Source organism: Lipotes vexillifer, unplaced genomic scaffold (assembly GCF_000442215.2).
Source record: "Lipotes vexillifer unplaced genomic scaffold, Lipotes_vexillifer_v1.1 scaffold382, whole genome shotgun sequence".
In the NCBI taxonomy this organism is placed as follows: domain Eukaryota; kingdom Metazoa; phylum Chordata; class Mammalia; order Artiodactyla; family Lipotidae; genus Lipotes; species Lipotes vexillifer.
In genome coordinates this window covers 3,332,947-3,351,459 of record NW_006780611.1, presented here as the reverse complement: position 1 = coordinate 3,351,459, position 18,513 = coordinate 3,332,947, and the positions used below count along the sequence as shown (strand labels likewise).

At 56.1% G+C, this 18,513-nt stretch overlaps 1 protein-coding gene across 1 annotated transcript in view; it reads right to left on the bottom strand.

Moving 5' to 3' along the window:
* Nucleotides 1-361: 361 nt before the first annotated feature.
* CERK (ceramide kinase) overlaps nt 362-18,513 on the bottom strand; it is a 35,734-nt gene continuing 17,582 nt past the window's right edge. Inside the window, exons 6-14 of the mRNA XM_007454086.1 lie at nt 18,208-18,271; nt 15,889-16,034; nt 10,621-10,695; nt 9,625-9,777; nt 5,267-5,372; nt 4,020-4,096; nt 3,154-3,359; nt 2,211-2,419; nt 362-434 (exon numbers count right to left, since the gene is read on the bottom strand). Of these exons, the coding sequence (XP_007454148.1) occupies nt 362-434; nt 2,211-2,419; nt 3,154-3,359; nt 4,020-4,096; nt 5,267-5,372; nt 9,625-9,777; nt 10,621-10,695; nt 15,889-16,034; nt 18,208-18,271 (1,109 nt within the window). The remainder of the gene's footprint in view (nt 435-2,210; nt 2,420-3,153; nt 3,360-4,019; nt 4,097-5,266; nt 5,373-9,624; nt 9,778-10,620; nt 10,696-15,888; nt 16,035-18,207; nt 18,272-18,513) is intronic.

The following is an 18,513-nucleotide window of genomic DNA, read 5'->3' as shown; positions in this document are numbered from 1 at the left end:
CGGAAAGCATTCACGTCGCGTTGTCCCTACAGTTATTGCGACAGAGCCGCAAGTGGGCCGCTGTAACATCTGCGCCGTCAGCATGGTTGAAATCTAAGAAGCCAAGCGCTCCCAAATCAACAAGCGCCACTTGCTGAGGGTAAGTTACATGAAACGCAACCCAAAGACTCACACAGAACTGAAAACGCCAAATACGTCCACAGAATTGTTGACAAAAGGTATTTTTTCTAAAATCAAGATTTAACTATCAAAAATAAATTTCTAAGTCTGAATGCACATCAACGTAATTGGTCTGCAGTAATTTTCTTCAATACGCTCCCGCTTCCCAAGCACAGCGAGGCCGGTGACGCGAGGCGGCGGCTCAGCGGTGCGACTCCTGCTTCGAGTTCTCCTCGATTCCTCGTGCAAAGAGCCGGACCAGCTGGCAGTGGACCCTGCAGAGACAAAGGGCCACACTCAGACCCTGCGCGTCCCCTGACTCTCGGCCCCCCAGCTGGTCGAGGGCGGAGGTGGGCCTCATGCACCAGGACGGTGGGTCTCACCGTGGCAGTCTCTGGTCCCACCCGGCAGCGACAGGCCAGGGGCGCAGAGCAACTTCCTGACACTCCTGAGAGACCTACTCTGCAAAGGGCAGCTGACGGCCAAGTGGAGATCCGGGACCCCGTAGACCCGGTTCTAATTCCAGCGCCCCACCCGCGAGCAGAGGCCGCCTCTCTCCCTGCCTCAGTCTCCTTATGAGGACTGAGCTGACGGGGCCATGGGGAGGGTCCCCTGAAGGGCAAGCCCGAGCGAGTAGGAGACGCGGGAAATGTGCAGTCACGGAAGACAAGTGTCGCCACGCCAGCCCAAGCGCCCGCCTTCCACAGAGAGCCACAGCACATGAGCGGGGGCTCGGAGGTCAGCGTGGGCTCTGGGGTCCCACCGGCAGTGCCGCCGTCCCGCTTGATGAATGACGTCACAGCCTCCTGAGAGACGGTTAGTCCCAAAGACCCCATAAGTAAGTGACTCGCTGTTCAAGGCAGCGCAATCTTTATCCAGATGTGTAGGATATATTTCACAAAAGAATGCCTTTTTTAACTTTCAGCAATTCATAAGCCGGCATTAAGAATAATTCCGTTTCCTTAACTTGTGAAATGAGTCTACAGGAGCCGAACCCCTGCACGCACGACTGGCAGGCAGGGCGGGTTCGCCTGTGACCTTGGAGCCGCCTCTTGTCCTGAGATGTGAGCAGGGCGGTCACTGCCACACTGGCCGCGTCCTGCTCGCAAGAGCAGGGAGCACGCAGACTGGGACTGGGGGAGGCTGGAGAGCCTGCCCCTGCCCGCGGCTTTGGCTTGCACGCTTAACAGGCAGGAGACCCAGCTGGGACCAGCAGCTGGTTGGCTGAGAAGCCACTTAGAGTGGGGATTATAAACGGGGATACTACGCAGCATCCTGAAACATGGAAGGGCGCACCCGCCACCCATCCTTCCAGGCAGCGGGGGCGGGGGCCTACAGGCTCGCTCCTGACCGCCTTGCTCGTGTAACACCCACTCTGCTATCGCCAGCGAGAGTCCAGTTTGGATTCCTTAAGGTCGACCAAGATCCTAAAGCCATTGGTCACAGGACAGAATCCTTCTAGAACTTTACAGTTCTCCCTCAGTCTCTTGTAACTGTTACACGCACACCTCAATCAACAGCCTTTTTCTAAAAAACAGTTTCCTTTACTGTGTCTTTCAGTGGGACAAAAAACCATGTTCTTGGCACTCCTATTTCATCTGGCGATGTAATAAATACATAGAATCAGACTTCAGATTCCCAAGTCCAAACACAGCAGGCCCAGTAGGTTCAGAGCCGGAGGGGCGGGCCTGGTGCCTGGACCACAGCACGGCCGCGGGCTGGGCTCCCTGGGGCCAGAGCATCTCCGGGTGGTCAGTGGATCCAGGACTTGGAAAATGCCCACAGAGGTGCTTTGTTAGTTTGTTTAACTAGTGAGGAGACAAGAGAGGGAATGCCAGTGCTGGCAGTGCAGGATGTGGCGCAGAAAAATAAAACTGAGGGGCTTCAAAGCCTGTGAAAAGACCGACCCCTCAGCATCCTTCCAAACCTGAGGTCACGGCGTCTCCCTGGGGATTTCACCCGGGGAAACACACGTGCGTCTGTGACGCACTCTTATGCTTTAGGCTGTGAGGGCGCCAGGCTCACAGAGCCCCAGCTCCACCTTCACTCACCTGACCTCGATGGCAGGGCTGCTCAGAACCTCCCCGTCGCAGTTCCAGGCGCTGCTGGAGACGGTGCAGCAGCACGGGGGGCGGTCGCTACACAGCTGCCCCAATCGCTTCTCCCCGCGGCCCCAGACGCTGCCGTCCTCGTCCTCCGCAGGCTTCGACACAAACTGGAACTTCTTGACGCGATAGACTTCGACGAAAGTGAAGTCGAACTACCAAGAGACAGCAGGACGGAAACATGCTCTCAGCGCTGCTGCGCTGGGGGCGGGACAGCCATCGGGGCCTCCCGGCTGCTCCTCGCCCCGCAGCTCAGGGACGAGAGAAGTGGTCACCACGACTCTCACAACCCGGTCCCATCCACAGTGAATGACACAGAGTAAAGAACTCTGCGGCTCCTGAGCAGCGACTTGTACGACTATTTACCTTTTTAACAAGCAGTATTTTAAAAGCCACATAAAAACGCTGTTGGCCCAGATCTTAAAAAAATTTAACAGCCACAAACTTGACTAAAATTGTAGACTGATCAGAAGTTGCAACAGTCTGGGTATTGTTAGACTCGCCCTCCCCGGCCCCGTGTCACTACAAGGGTGCCAGTGACTAAGGAAAGGCTTTTGCTAGAAGAGTCTCCCTTTCCGGGAGCTGAAAGATTTTGTTGTGAGTGACCAGCAAGGGCAACAGAAGGTTGCACTGCATCACTTCATTCTGTTTTTAAACAGGAAGAGAAACATTCACGCCTCCTAGTTCCTCTGCTCAAAGACTTTATATTTTCAAATGAGATTTTACAAGCAGTAACGATGACTAAGACTTCAAAGTGGGTGAAACGCAAACAGAAACATCTGTCCTTCTTTCCCTTGAGTTCACAGCCGATCCTACAACACAGACATCGGGGTCGCCCAGGCAGAAGCGGCCGCCGACGCAGGCCACGTGGAAGCAGAGGTGCCCGTACCTGGTCGCCCTGGTTGGTGTGCCTGACGAGAAACCTCAGGAAGTTGAACCGGGAGCACTTCCGGATGAGGATGAGGTCGGAAGACCCATCTCCCAGGTGGGCGGCCGGGGAGAGCCCCTGGGGGCTCCGGGGACAAGCACAGGACATGTTGGTGGCGTTGATGGCCAGGAACTGCCCGCAGACGACCTTCCACTCTTCCACCTCCTCTGAAGCAGGAAGAAGCATTGCAGATGCCACGTTAACTCCGAGCCGGGCAGGCGGGCGTCCTGAGATGACCGGGAGGGGTCGTCTCTACAGACGCACCACGCGATCGCTTCTCAGCGTCAACACAAAGAAATCTGCGCCCGCCACTGTGCCCGGCGGTCACCTCCCGAGAGGAAGAGCTGTTCCTCGGGCCCTCGCCTGGGACTTGGGACCACGATCTAGAGCAGGGGTCGCCAAATCTGGCCCACCACCTACCTGACTGGGTGTGGCCTGCGAGCTAAGAATGGGTTTTACATTTCTAAGTGGTTAAAAAAAAAAATCAAAAGAAGGAAAGTATTTTGTGACATGTGAAAATGACGTGAAACTCAAATTTCAGCGTCCACGAACAGTTTCTGGAGCACTGCTGAGCCCACTCGCTGACCCCCGTTCCGGACCATTCTAGGGACAGGCGCCTGGCTGGCGCCACAAGAGTAGTTCAGAGGGACGTGGCAAGATGGGCCCTTCCACAAAATCCCCTCTTTTCCCCAGAGTCTGGCAAAGGCAACCACGCACTCTGCCTGGAGATGAAGTGGAAGCAGGTGCCCCTGCAGAGAAGTGGGGGGAGGGGCGAGCCCCGAGGCCCCGGGCAGGTCCCCCCGGCCGAGCCGGCCCAGCCACGTTACCGGCGCTCTCCAAGCCGTACAGCGACCTTTTCCGCTCCTCCTCCAGCTGCCGCTTGCTCTGCCTGCAGACAAAGCACCTGGAGGACAAGAACACGCCCCCCCTTGCCTGTAACCTAGACTGCAAAAGCATTTCAATTCTTTGCATATTTCAGAGGCTTTGCTTAAAAATATTTGGTTTGCATATTAATTTGAGTTCTCAGAATCAGATCCACTCTTAAAAATTACACAGACAACATATCCGTTTTGGAAATTGATAAACATTACAAAAAGCAAACGGCATCCCATGAGGCCCTTCTGTTGCCCCTGGGGGGTGGGCTGACGGAGCAAAGAACAAGGTGCAGGTCCCAGCGTGGATTCCCGGCCTGAGACTTTGTTCCCTTTCACAAAACAGGTAACACAGCGGTGACCTGGTCCAGTCAGTAACGAGCAAGTGAACGGCTCAGAGCAGCTGTCGCGGGACTTGGTCGTTGGTCTGAAAGGTGTTTGTGGTGCTGGGCACCGCTGGATGCAGGCCGTCGAACGGCCGCGCCCCTAACTCTTTGATTTTATGGCCTCAAATTCTTCACTTAAAGGAGAGACCAGGGGAAGGAAGGGCCCACATCTGAATGACTTAAAGGAGGAAGGAAAACCCCCGAGTTCATATAAAACCCCTCAGCCTCTCCGCGTCCTCAGACTGAGGAGCAGGGACGAGATGCGGGCTGTCGGGCCGCGGGTACAGGTGACAACCCGACACTCGTTCCAAGTTAACCCGGGCACACGCTGTTGGGCACGGTGGGGACACACAGGGCGACAAGGCAGCATGACACGCAGAGGGGCCCCCACTGCTGGCCCGGGGTCTGGACCGGCCTCTCCTGACCACCCAGTGGGGGGACAGGGGGCCCGTCCAGCCAGCTCCACGGGCACCGCAAGGGCGCGCACAGAGCTGTCCATACGGGGGCTCGTCTGCATCATTTCTCACATCCCCGGATCCCCGCACTGGGGCAGACGGCGAGGTGTGAGCCCTCTGCTGGGTAGAAGACGGGGACCAGACCTGACCCTGGGCCGCCCCGTGACCCAGGACCCAGCGTGGGGGACACAGCGGGACCCCCTCAGGGTGCGTGGGACCCTGACCGCTGGTCAGGAGGAAGCAGCCCCTCCCGTCTACGTTGCCCAGCACTGCCCGCTCACTTCACAGCAGGAGCAAACCCCAGCCAGTCCTGCTTCTCGCTCATCGTTTGAGCAGAAACGCACGTGAGGGATGTGCTTACCCCGCCCGGCAGGGTGTCCTGTCCCTCGGGGAGCCCACCGTGTGCTGCGCCGGCAGGAAGGACACTGTCCCTTCGTAGCAGTGATGGGAGAGGAAGGTCTTCAAACCTGAGGACAGAGCGAGACGGAGAGACACGCCCACGCGCGCCACGGCCTGCGCGGGAGGCCGCGCCGCCAGCATCGGCGGAGCGCGGGTGCGGGGCCCCTGCCTGGGGACAGAGCGTCCGCAGGAGGACATGGCCCCCTCCCACTTCAGGCTGGGCTGCCACCGCCATCACACAGGACTGCAGGCTCCCGGCCACCAGGGCTGCCTTCCACCCTGGCAAAGGGGACGTCTTGGCCACCAGTGACCCCTCGTCGTGGCCTCGATGACGTGGCCTGCAGGTTCCGCCCGGTGAAGCCCCCGGCGCACCCCCACGCTTGACCCCATCATCCACAACTTTGGTGTCTTGGAGGAACTCAGGGAAAAGACCAGGCAGCACTGCCACCAGACCGTGGCCGGCCCCTCTGGCAAACTGTGGGTGCTGTCCATCGAGCTGCCTGCGCCCCCAGCACGCCCGGGCTGAGGGAGGTGAGGGGCTGCAGAAGAGTGTGGAGCGAGCAGAGGCCGGGTCATGAGGTCGAAGGAAAGAGGCCGCCTCCTAACATTGAAGTGCCAGGGGAAGCAGCAAGTGCCGGTGCAGAAGCTGCAGCCAGCGGGCCAGGAGACCCAGCTAAGATCATTCACGAAGCTGGCTCCACCAAACAACAGATTTTCAGTGCAGAGGAGACAGCCTTCTACTGGAAGAAGATGCCACCCAGAGGACTTCCCCAGCTGGAGAGGAGAGGTCGCTGCCTGGCTTCAGAGCTCCAGAGGACAGATAGGCTGGCTCTCCGGTTAGGGGTGGCTTTAAGTTGAAGCCAGTGCTCATTTACCATCTGAAGATCCTGGGGCCCTTAAGAATTATGCTAGATCCACTCTGCCTGTGCTCTGTAAATGGAACAACAAAGCCTGTTTATAAACACATCTATTTACAACATGATTAACTGACTATTTTAAGCCCACTGTTGAGACCTACTGCTCAGAAAAAAAGATTTCTTTCAAAATGTTACTGCTCGGGCTTCCCTGGTGGCGCAGTGGTTGAGAGCCCGCCTGCCGATGCGGGGGACGCGGGTTCGTGTCCCGGCCCGGGAGGATCCCACATGCCACGGGGTGGCTGGGCCCGTGAGCCATGGCCGCTGAGCCTGCGCGTCCGGAGCCTGTGCTCCGCAACAGGAGAGGCCACAACAGTGAGAGGCCCACGTACCGCAAAAAAAAAAAAAAAAAAAAAAGTTACTGCTCAATGACAATGCACCTGGTCACCCAAGAGCTCTGAGGGAGATGGACGAGATTCATGTTGTTTTCATGCCTGACAACACAACACTCATTCTGCAGCCCATGGATCAAGGAGTCATTTCAACTTTCTTTTCTTTTTTTAAAATTTAATTCATTTATTTATTTTTGGTATGTTGGGTCTTCGTTGCTATGTGCAGGCTTTCTCTACTCGTCATTGCTGTGTGTGCCCTTCTCACTGCGGTGGCTTCTCTTGTTGCAGAGCATGGGCTCTAGGCGCGTGGGCTTCAGAAGTTGTGGCACACGGGCTCAGTAGTTGCAGCTCGTGGGCTCCAGAGCGCAGGCTCAGTAGTTGTGGCGCACGGGCTTAGTTGCTCCGTGGCATGTGGGATCTTCCTGGACCAGGGCTCGAACCCGTGTCCCCTGCATTGGCAGGCGGATTCTTAACCGCTGCACCACCAGGGAAGTCCCCATTTCAACTTTCAAGTCTTACTCCTTAATAAATACATTTTGTAAGGCTATAGTTGCCACAGACAGTAATTTCTCTCATGGATCTGGGCAAAGTAAACCGAAAACCTTCACCGTCCAGATGCCATTAAGAACATCTGGGATGATTCATGGGAAGAGTTCAAAATATCAACATTAACAGGAGTTTGGAAGACGTTGATTCCAACCCTCCTGGATGACTTGGAGGGGTTCAGACCTCAGTGGAGGAAGTCACTGCAGATGTGGTGGAAACAGCAAGAGAACTAGAATCAGAAGTGGAGCCTGGGGCTTCCCTGGTGGCGCAGTGGTTAAGAATCCACCCGCCAATGCAGGGGTCACGGGTTCGAGCCCTGGTCCGGGAAGATCCCACATGCCGCGGAGCAACTAAGCCCGTGCGCCACAACTACTGAGCCCGCGCACCTAGAGCCTGAGCTCCGCAACAAGAGAAGCCACTGCAATGAGAAGCCTGCGCACCACAATGAAGAGAAGCCCCTACTCGCCGCAACAAGAGAAAGCCCGCGCGCAGCAACGAAGACCCAGTGCAGCCAAAAATTAAATAAATAAATAAATTTATAAAATAACATTAGAAAAAAGAAAAAGTTTTTTTTAAAAAAGAAGTGGAGCCTGAAGATGGGACCGTACTGCTGCATCTCATGATAAAATGTTAATGGATGAGGAGTTGCTTCTTATGGATGAGCAAAGAGAGCGGCTTCTTGAGATGGAATCTACTCCTGGTGAAGATGCTGTGGAGATTGTTAAGATGACAGCGAAGGATGTAGAATATGACGTAAACTTAGCTGATAGAGCAGCGGCAGGGTCTGAGAGGACTGACTCCGCTTTTGAAAGAAGGTCTACTGTGGGGAAAGTGCTATCAAATTTCACTGCAGGCCACAAAGCGATCGTTCCTGAAAGGAAGGGTCGACCGATGCAGCAGACTTCACTGCTGTCGTATTTTAAGGCAACGCGGCGGCCCCCCCACAGCCCTCAGCACCCACGAGCCTGATCCGTCAGCAGCCATCCACATCGAGGCAAGACGCAGCACAAAGGTTACGACTTACTGAAGGCGCCCGTGACGCAGAGCACCCTTTAACCGTGAAGCATTATATCTTTATTTTAGACGTAATGCTGTTGCACACTTAACAGACCACAGTATAGCCTAAACATAACTTTTATATGCACTGGGAATGCAAAAAATTCGTGTGACTTGCTTTATTTTGATACTTGCTTTCTGAAGGTGGTCTGGAACTGAACCCTAAATATCTCCAAAGGTGTGCCTGTAAATTTACCCAAAAGTAACCTATAAAGGGCAGTGACCAGAGAAATGACACTCATTAAATACAGCCAAGCCATCATCAAAAAATCTACAAACAATAAATGCTGGAGAGGGTGTGGAGAAAAGGGAACCCTCTTGCACTGTTGGTGGGAATGTAAATTGATACAAGCCACTGTGGAGAATAGTATGGAGGTTCCTTAAAAAACTAAAAATAGAACTACCATACGACCCAGCAATCCCACTACTGGGCATATACCCTGAGAAAACCATAATTCAAAAAGAGTCATGTACCACAATGGTCACTGCAGCTCTATTTACAATAGCCAGGACACGGAAGCAACCTAAGTGTCCATCGACAGATGAATGGATAAAGAAGATGTGGCACATATATACAGTGGAATATTACTCAGCCATAAAAAGAAAGGAAATTGAGTTCTTTGTAGTGAGGTGGATGGACCTAGAGTCTGTCATACAGAGTGAAGTAAGTCAGAAAGAGAGAAACAAATACCACATGCTAACACATATATATGGAATCTAAAAAAAAAAGGTTCTGATGAACCTAGGGACAGGACAGGAATAAAGACGCAGATGTAGAGAATGGACCTGAGGACACGGGGAGGGGGAAGGGTAAGCTGGGACGAAGTGAGAGAGTGGCATTGACGCATATACACTACCAAATGTAAAATAGATGGCTAGTAGGAAGCAGCCGCATAGCACAGGGAGATCAGCTTGGTGCTTTGTGACCACCTAGAGGAGGTGGGATAGGGAGGGTGGGAGGGAGGGAGACGCAAGAGGGAGGAGATATGGGGATATATGTATGCATATGGCTGACTTACTTTGTCATACAGCGGAAACTAACACAACAGTGTAAAGCAATTATATTCCAATAAAGATGTTAAAAAATAAAATAAAATAGTACTATAAGTCCCTGCAAATAAATAAATACAGCCAAGGCATTCATCTCAGCACCAAGTGTCAAACTTTGAATCCTACATCCTTTCAAACTTTTTTTCTGCATTTAAACGCATTTGAAGGCTGAAGGGTGGTGCTGCATGTGACCTGAAAGGGCAGACCATCACTTGTTTGTACGATCTGGGATCGACCTCCACTCCTCTTTGTTCCAGCTCTGAGCACATGTGAGAACTGGCCTGTGACCGACGGCAGTGGTTCTCCGGGCACCCGGGACCCGTCAGGCTCTCGCCCCCTGGTTTCCGTCTGTGAACGGGGCCCCACCCTGAGCGAGGCAGAGGCCGTGTGTGCAAGCTCCCGGCGTGGTACTCTTGAGTTACCTGAGAAGTCGTATCTGATGAGACCCATCCACCGCTTCTGCTCGCTGTCCTTGATGATGTCCCCGTAGAAGCCGTAGCCTAGCAGGGACACTGAGTACCGCAGCAGCGTGCTGTTGTGATGCACAGAGGACACGTCCATGGGCAGCGAGTCCCCTGCGTAGAGAAGCCAGGGTGGACGCCGCGCCCCTCCGCCTGTCCCGCTGCACAGCGCCCGGCGGCCGTGGCGGAGCCGCGGATTAAAGCGTGAGACAGGCAGAGGCAGTCAAGGCCGTGGGCTGTTCTCCCGGGGAGCCCGGCCTCCTGCTCTCCACTCAAGTGACTAAAATGGACTCAAATTTCCAAAACGGGCTTGGAAAGCTGTTCCGTAAGGAGGGGAAAACAATGTGACCGTGAAGCTCACTAAATGCCACTAACAGAGAGGAAGGTGGAAAAGGCGCCTGGCATCTTCAAATGTAAAATCACACGTGCACCGTCTGTAAACACAGCCGTTCTGTGACTCTGGATGACACGTGAGGAGCACTGCCACCAGGGACAAGGACGGGCAGAGGGAGCCACACGTGTGTGCCGAGGGTGCCTGGACAGCTCCGAGCAGCTTTACAAGCAGCCTGGGGCTTCCTACCCCGGGGGACATGCTTTCTAGAGGAGCGGGGGTGGGGGTGTGTGTGTGACTGGGGAGGCCTGTCCCCACAGGGCGACAAGGGGCCGAGTCCCGAGCAGGGATGAGGGGGCGGACGTGTCGGGCAGAGGAGCTCCTGGCCAGCGCAGGGGATGCCACGGAGAACCACCGGGGCGCGGGCGCCCCCAATGCTCTGGAGAGAGCACCAGAGGGTTCCGAGCAGAGCAGCGCTTCTGGATGGGAAGTGGCAGGGAAGGGTGGCAGCCAGGGCCCTGCGGGCGGACGGACGGGCACCCACACGGCGAGGCGGACCGACACCCGCGTGTGCCCGGGGACCTGGGATGGAGCAAGCCAAGTGCGGCATTGAGAGAGGCACCTACCCACGACGATGTGCAGAGCCGAGGTCTCCGCGTCGTTCGTGCCAACCGTTGAGTAACACACACAGTCTGTCGACCCTAAAAGGGGAGGGGAAGGTCCTTAATATCACTACAATCACTTAAGATCCCAGCGTGTCTTCCAGGGGAATGAGTGGTAAAGCTCTTCCGTGGCCCTGGAGTAAATAAGGAATAAGCTCCGTGTGCCTCCAAAATTAGTCACTGAGGTTGGTTCAGCAAGAGTACTGAGACTGACCTTGACTACCATCAACCAGCTCCTCACAGAGTTCAGAGACCCCTCCTGAGCCCGTCTGGGGGGCGGGGCCCCTGGGAAGTCCCTGCAGCGGGGGCAGCGGGGCGCCAGGGCGCAAGTCTCAGCGCTCTGCACGGGGTCCCCGCTCCTGGCTGCCACAAAGGTGGGCAGCAGCCCTGGGGCTCCTGATCACAAGACCAGAGGGACTCTGCAGTGGGAAAGTGCATGCAAAGCAAGGACAGCTCGTGGAGGTCACAGAAAAAGCACCGCAGACCTGTGCGCGGCGAGAGACCCGGAGCCTCAGCCCACCCCTGGGTCATGAGGGCGCAGCAGGTGCCGGCTGACAGACGTGAGGGGCCAGCGGGACCCGCTCTGAACCCCACCGGCTCGGCCGGGGCTCTGCCTCCTCCTGCCCACACCCCTGTCTATAGAGTGGAGGTGACCTCAGAGCACCCAGCTAGCACCGGGATCCCGAGGGCACGGCAGTGATGCTACGGGTCCTCCCTCGGTCTGTCCTGGTTCTAACTGGGTCATCACCCACGTCTCTGTTCTCCACCTGAGTGGGCAGAACACCTCCCGGGTGCTTATTTATAACACACTCCTGAGCCCCGCCCCACCCCCGAGATCCTGACTCAGTAGGTTTGGGTTGGGGCCGAGCGATCTGAATTTTAACACATCTGCTGAATAGCCGAAAACCCTAGTCTAGATTTCCCAAGAATAAACCCTGACGGTATCCAGAATGGCACCATAAACGTTGCCTCAGACACACAACCAACACAGGTTGAGGCCCATCAGGGAATAACCATCCTGTTAACAGGCACACAAGCTCTGGCCGCAGGCAGGACCCAGATACTGTGCCCTCAGGCCCCGGAACATTCTATAAGGCCCTCAGCCTAAGGGGCGCCTGAAAGTCCATGGTTCTAAATAGACGCGCTGGATCGCAGGCATCTCTTAGAGCAACAGAATCTGGTCCAGTTTGAGATCAGAGTAGAAGCCTCTTAACTATTTAATCTAAGCTAACATATGCCTTCTTATGGTCGGAAACTTATATAAACACATACAGACTGATATATTTTTTAATATGTGTATTTTTCTTTTTTGTTAATCTTAACCTGAAGGCTTGAATGACATCTCATTCCAAAAATGGGCCGAAAAGTAAAACGGTTTAAATGCACATTTAAGATTACAGGAGTGACTTAATTCTTAAACTGGAATTAACAGTATTTAAGGAAAACTACGTGGTTTCAGACTATCTTCCACACCCTTATTTTTCTAACTGAGGGTACCCGTACCCGAATAACGGGTATAAACATTTCTAAGAAAATAAACTACAAAAGAGCCACGAAATTACCTTGTAGCACACCTTCATATCCCTAGAGCTTCCCAGAATTTCCAGAGCCCACGTGCTCCCCTTACGTGCCTACTGCACTGTTTAATTTCTTCACAAACCATCCTTTAGAACAAAAACGGATCAGACATCCAACATCCCCTGCATTTTTAAAAAAATTAATTAATTATTTTATTTTTATTTTTGGCCGCCTTGGGTCTTCGTTGCTGCACGCGGGTTTTCTCTACTTGTGGCGAGCGGGGGCTACTCTTCGTTGCAGTGCACGGGCTTATTGCGGTGGCTTCTCTTGTTGCGGAGCACGGGCTCTAGGCATGGGGGCTTCAGTAGTTGTGGCACGCGGGCTCTAAAGCACAGGCTCAGTAGTTGTGGCGCACAGGCTTAGTTGCTCGGCAGCATGTGGGAGCTTCCCGGACCAGGGCTCGAACCCGAGTCCCCTGCATCGGCAGGCGGATTCTTAACCACTGCGCCACCAGGGAAGTCCCCTCCCCTGCATTTTTTCAGATATAACTTGTATATTCAGCAGTCTTTTAATCAGTAGAAATTCAGCAGTGATCTCAAATAAAAATGAAGAAACGAGTGGTCTGCACTTTGCACCATGTCCTTTTGATCTTTAAAGTCCCTCTTTATTTCTGGGTCTAACTTGCTCTATTAAACAGATGTTAGAATCAAGTTGAAAGTCTCATAAAGGGATCTGTCTCGAGTAGGGAAAAAATCCGCAGCACTTCTGACCTGCTGCATCATCCTTTTTACAGCCACAACAAAGACGGGCCCTTTTTGATGACCCTTCTCAACAACAGCATCTTGTCACAGAAGCTGCTTGAGAGGCACCTCGTGTGGGAACAGTGGGCAGGACAGGGACAGGCTGAAGGCCACTGGTCAGACAGTCAGTCCTGGGCCACACCTGGGGCAAACCGCCCGCTCTAGAGGGCTGGGCTGGACGTGGCCCACTTTTCTGAGTTCATTCACTAGGAACTAACCACAAACGCTTCCACCGAGGGTGTGAGATGGCGCAGAACCTACAGGCACCTGAACTCTACAGAAAAAAGCAGAGGGCTCAGGGGGGGCTGCCCCGGGCTGGGGCACACGCATTCACTGTCACCCAAGTCCTTAGGGCAACAAATAGGGTAAGTGAACCGAGTTTCTAGTAGGTTTCAGGGGTCACTTTGCTGAAAAATCAGACGTTTAAAGAAGGTACTCAGCTCAGCATCCTCCACGGGGCCACCTCCCCCCTGCCCCCCCAGCAGCTCCCACCTCCATCCACTCTGCCTCTCACTCACCCTGCTCACGTCGGCACCACCCACAGCCAAGCCTTTCCTGCCTCGGGGTCATCGCCTGTGCTGCTCCTCCGGCGTAGAACGTCATGCCCCAGATGCAGGGTGCTGTCCCCCACCCTTCAGGCCTCTGAGTGGGATCACACATGGAAGGCCCCCTGCGCCTGTCCGGACCGTGCTCCCCCGGGCCCCACTGCTCTGTTCTCTCCGTTTCATGCTCATCACCTGCCTCTCCCCCTGGACTCCCTGCGTCCCCGCTGTGTTCCCTCGCGGGGTCCCCAGCGAGGCCAGCCCACAGGAGGCCAGCAGAACGTACGCACGAGGACCCACCGAGGGAACGGATGGACAGAGCACGGGGTGTCTGCGGGCTGTGGACCCCTGTGCTTTGGTCTGGCAGCCGGGGCACCAGCAGACAGCCACTTCAGGGCAGGAGAACGTCTGATTCTTTTTCATCCCCCAAACACCACTTCTTGCTTTTTTAACATTCAGTCTGCTTCCGACAGCTCACTGTCCCCTCTGGGGACAACGTAACTCCCAGAGATCTCTGTGCGGTGAAGACTTTATTTAACCCAGAGGGAGCGCCAGCTCCAGACGTAAGATCTGGTTCATCTCGGGCGTCAGGAGCCTCCTGATCCCCAGCCCCTGTGCCCCAGAGCCACCTGCAGCCTGCCCCTCCTCGAGGCCCCACCTGGGAGGCGGCCCTCCCGGAAGCTGTGTCACCCGGCCCAGGGCAGAGGCAGGGGGCATGTGCCCTTCTTCTTGCAAGCACAGTCTGGGCACTGCTGTCTCCCCGCCCCCACTGTGCCGGCCTTCCTGAGACCTGAGCAGGCCCAGGCAGGACCACCCAGCTCCGAACCCCGACACACTGTCCCTGAGCTCCACGGCCAGTGCCCACAGCCCAGTGCCAGGGGGCTCCTGCTGGCGGGCTTGGGCTGGCTGCGCCAGCTGATTCGCCAAGTCCCGCTGGCTCTGCCACTGAAACTGTGCCCGAGTCACAGCCGACCACACACCCGATGTCCAGCGTCCACCCGGGACCCGGGCAGCCCACCTGCCGCTGCTCTAGAACGGAACGCAGAGGGTGGTCTCACACGCGGCCCTCAAGACGAGAGCCTGACCCAGGGCCTTTCCCCAGTCCCTCAAGCCCCCCTCCTGAGCGCACGGCTGTTCCCATGGCCACCCGCTGCCCCAGGGGATCCTTGGCATGCGTCATTCTGCACCTGGCCCCTCACCCATGTCTCAGGAAGGCTCCTGGAACCCCCCCTGGAAGGAGCCCCTCCGAGCCACTCACCCAGACCCACGCCAGCGGCGTCTCCTCTACCCTGCCCCACTACTGGAGACTCTCTCCTGCCACGCTGCTCCGTGTGTCTGCTGAGCTCCACAGCAAGACCCGGTCCACGCCAGGCCGCAGAGAAGCAGGGTGCCTGCCCGGGGGCACTCCCGGTGTGTGGCATTGGCCTGAGCTCTTGCGCCCTTGGACCGTTTTAACAGCCCAGGGTTTTAGGTATCAGAGCCACACGGGCAAATGGTGACAAGAGGCATAAAGGAAAACAGATTCGAATGTAGAAAAATAAAATTCACGCAGTCCAGAAACACCACGTACAAGGTTAAAGGAAAAAGCCTAGCTTGGCAGAGAAGTTGGAAAACACGTGACCCACTGAGGGGAACATCCTTAACACACAGACAGTACTCGGGCAGGTGGAGGAGGACAGACTTTCCCAGGGCGGGCAGGGCAGCCTCCGAGCCCCACCGTCCACGCCCTTCTGGGCAACCATGCAACCTGACCCTGGCACCCCGCATCGTCACCCAGAAAATGGGGTGACAGCACCATTCTCAGAGCCATCGGAGAACGCGGATGTCTACCCGAACCTGGTCTGCCAGGGTCCCTGCCACTGTGGCCCAGACACAGGGTGAGGAGGGTGCCTCCTTCCGCTGAGTGGTCTGCAAAGCCCCGGCTTCACCCCAGCCCCACCGGCTTAACGCTGTGATTCTCCTAAGAGCTGGGTGCTTCCCGGAGACACCAAACACGCCTAGCCGGCCACCTCAGGACACGGCACGGCCGGCCCCTGTCCCGCTCACACCCCGAGGCCTGCCGCCCCAACGCGCAGCCCCCGGCCTCGGGTGCCCGTCACTTCTTCCAGGACACCGCCTGCCCCCCAGGCTCCCCTTGTCCTGCACTGTGCTCTGGGCCTCCCCCATCCCCCCCACTCCCAAACGGCCAACCCTTTGAGAGCAAGGACCGTGCCCCCAGCGCCGGGCAGGAAGCAGGCGTCTGGGGGGACGGCAGGACCCCTTCCCGCACGCAGCGGCGGTCCTGGGTCAGGTGCGTGGAGAGAAGAGCGCACCTGAAATAAAGGGATGAGCCTCAAGGAAAACCCAAGGGTGGCCCCTCCCGGCCCGCGTACCTGCGGGGATGATGCCAATCCTCAGCGGGCTGGGCACGAGCGCCGCCCGCGGCTGGTCCTGGTCCACGCCGGCGTCCCTCTGCGTCCTGCCCACCAGGCCGTGCAGGACCTCGCTGAACATGCCGTCTCCGCCCACACAGACGATGCTGCAGGACGAACACAGGGGTCAGGCCCTCCACACCTGCCCCGCACCACCAGCCCCCTCCTGCGCTGGCCTCCGAGCCGCCTCCCAGGCCGCAGCTGTGCCCGTGCCCCATCGGCCGGCACAGTCCCCGCCCATCTCAGTTCACTCCCCGCTCCCGCGGCAGACCTCTTCACACCCTCCGTGTCTGCGTCCCAGCCCTGCAGGGAGAGGCTCCTGATGCCACACGGCCAGGCTCTGACAGGTCGAGAAGGGCAGGGCCTGGGGGACCGGGTGAAGGGCAGGGCCTGGGGCCAAGCTGCAGAATGCCCCTTCCTTCCCTAGCAGGCGAGGCTGACGAAAAACAAGCAGACAAGACGTGAGCTCGACAGGCTTCTACCCTCTGCCTTCCAGCCCCTGAACAAGGTCTCCAGGAACTCGGCCTCTTGGGCGGGTGACACGTGGCTTCCTCCCGCCCTGACGCTCCTCCCCCCGCCCACTCATGACCCACTCCCGCCGTGTAACCCTAATCCGCCTCCCTGACCCCTCCCCCGTCCAGGGAGGCTCTTCACACGCCTGAGGTCCCGAGCAGCACAGCTGCCCACCTGAGACCCTAGAGCCTTCTTGGGGCCCTGGGATGGGGCACAGGGACACTCAGCACGCCACCGCTCCTCAGCCTTCACGCTGACCCGACCGGAGGGGGCCCACAGCTCAGCTGACATCCCCCATACCAAAACCCGCTTCAGCTCATCTCATTGCTTGATGACACTTGGTGAGGACTCGGTCACGGGGACCAGCCGATTCTCCCCCAAACGTCCTGGAGAGCAGCCCTGCTGCCTCTGCCACTGTCCAGCCAGCTCTTGCCCAAGACCCATAACCTCTGGCAGCTTCCTTGGGTCCAATCCTCATTGCTACTTGCCACGCAGCTTTCAAGAGTATCTTTCCGGGGCTTCCCTGGTGGCGCAGTGGTTAAGAATCTGCCTGCCAATGCAGGGGACATGGGTTCAATCCCTGGTCCGGGAAGATCCCACATGCTGCGGAGCAACTAAGCCCGTGTGCCACAACTACTGAGCCTGTGCTCTAGACCCAAGAGCCACAATTACTGAGCCCGCGTGCCTCTAGAGCCCGTGCTCCGCGACAAAAGAAGCCACTGCAATGGGAAGCCCGCGCACCGCAACGAAGAGTAGCCCCCGCTCGCCACAACTAGAGAAAGCCCGCGCACAGCAACGAAGACCCAACGCAGCCAAAAATAAATAAACAAAATAATTAAATTAAAACAAAAGTATCTTTCCAAAACACCCGAGCCTGTAGGACATCTAGGTACAAGCTTTCTGGGGATCCTCACCACCTTTCCCCAGCCTCATCTGTTCATTCACGGAGCACCTGCCGCGTGCCAGCCCTGTGCCAGGCGCCGGGGACAGCTGTGCACAAGGCAGAGGAGGCCGGCTCTCCAGGAGCTGACATGCCAGCAGGTACAGACGCAACACAGATGCAGAGTCACACTCGGGGCCGGTGCCTCCTGTGGGGACGAGCACAGCACCCACTCTGCGCTGTCGCAGCCAGAAACGCACAAGCGGGTCCTGACCGAGAGGAAACCTCAGACAGACCCACAACCAAGGGACATGCTGCAAAGGCACTGGCCTGTTCTCTCAAAATTCAGCCACACCAAGAAGGCTGAGGATCTGGTCCGGGTCACGGGAGACTAGAGACACACCCACTGAGTCTGAAGGCAACATATGATCCAGGGCTCTTCTGCCTTAGGGAGTAAGGGGACAGCGGGCAGAGTCTGATAAGGACAGCAAATGGGTAACAGCATTCGTATCAGTGCTAATCTCCTGGTTTTGATCCCTGCGTTTTAGTTCTGTAAGAGAATATCCTTGCTTTTAGGAAATATACACAAATATTTAGGGACGAAAGCTGATCATGTCTATAACATACTTTCAAACGATACAGAAAAAATTTCTGTACGTAGGTGGTAAGACCGAGAAGGACAACAAAACTATTACACGGTGGTTTTCCAAGAAGAACGTGACTGAATGCTTCTGCCTTTGTCCTAATTTTCTAGGAGGAGGAGGGTTATTTTACTTCTACAACTAGGAAAAAAGGTGTAAGGAAAGGGAGTGAATTAAACGAAGACAGATGGGTAAAACTTGACGAGAATTGACTATTTATTAGTCAGATGAAAGACGCTTACTTACCCATCATATTTGTCTATATTGAGCTCATATAAACTCTCCTTGGCATGATTAGCACGCTCAGTAACTGTGGGAAAAAAACATATTACATTATAGAGTTTACACTCAAGTCTGTGAATCCTCTTTAAAATGAAAGGCAAGTCGGGTCTTCCCTGGTGGCACAGTGGTTGAGAGTCCGCCTGCCGATGCAGGGGACGCGGGTTTGTGCCCCGGTCCGGGAAGATCCCACATGCCGCGGAGCGGCTGGGCCCGTGAGCCATGGCTGCTGAGCCTGCGCGTCCGGAGCCTGTGCTCCGCAATGGGAGAGGC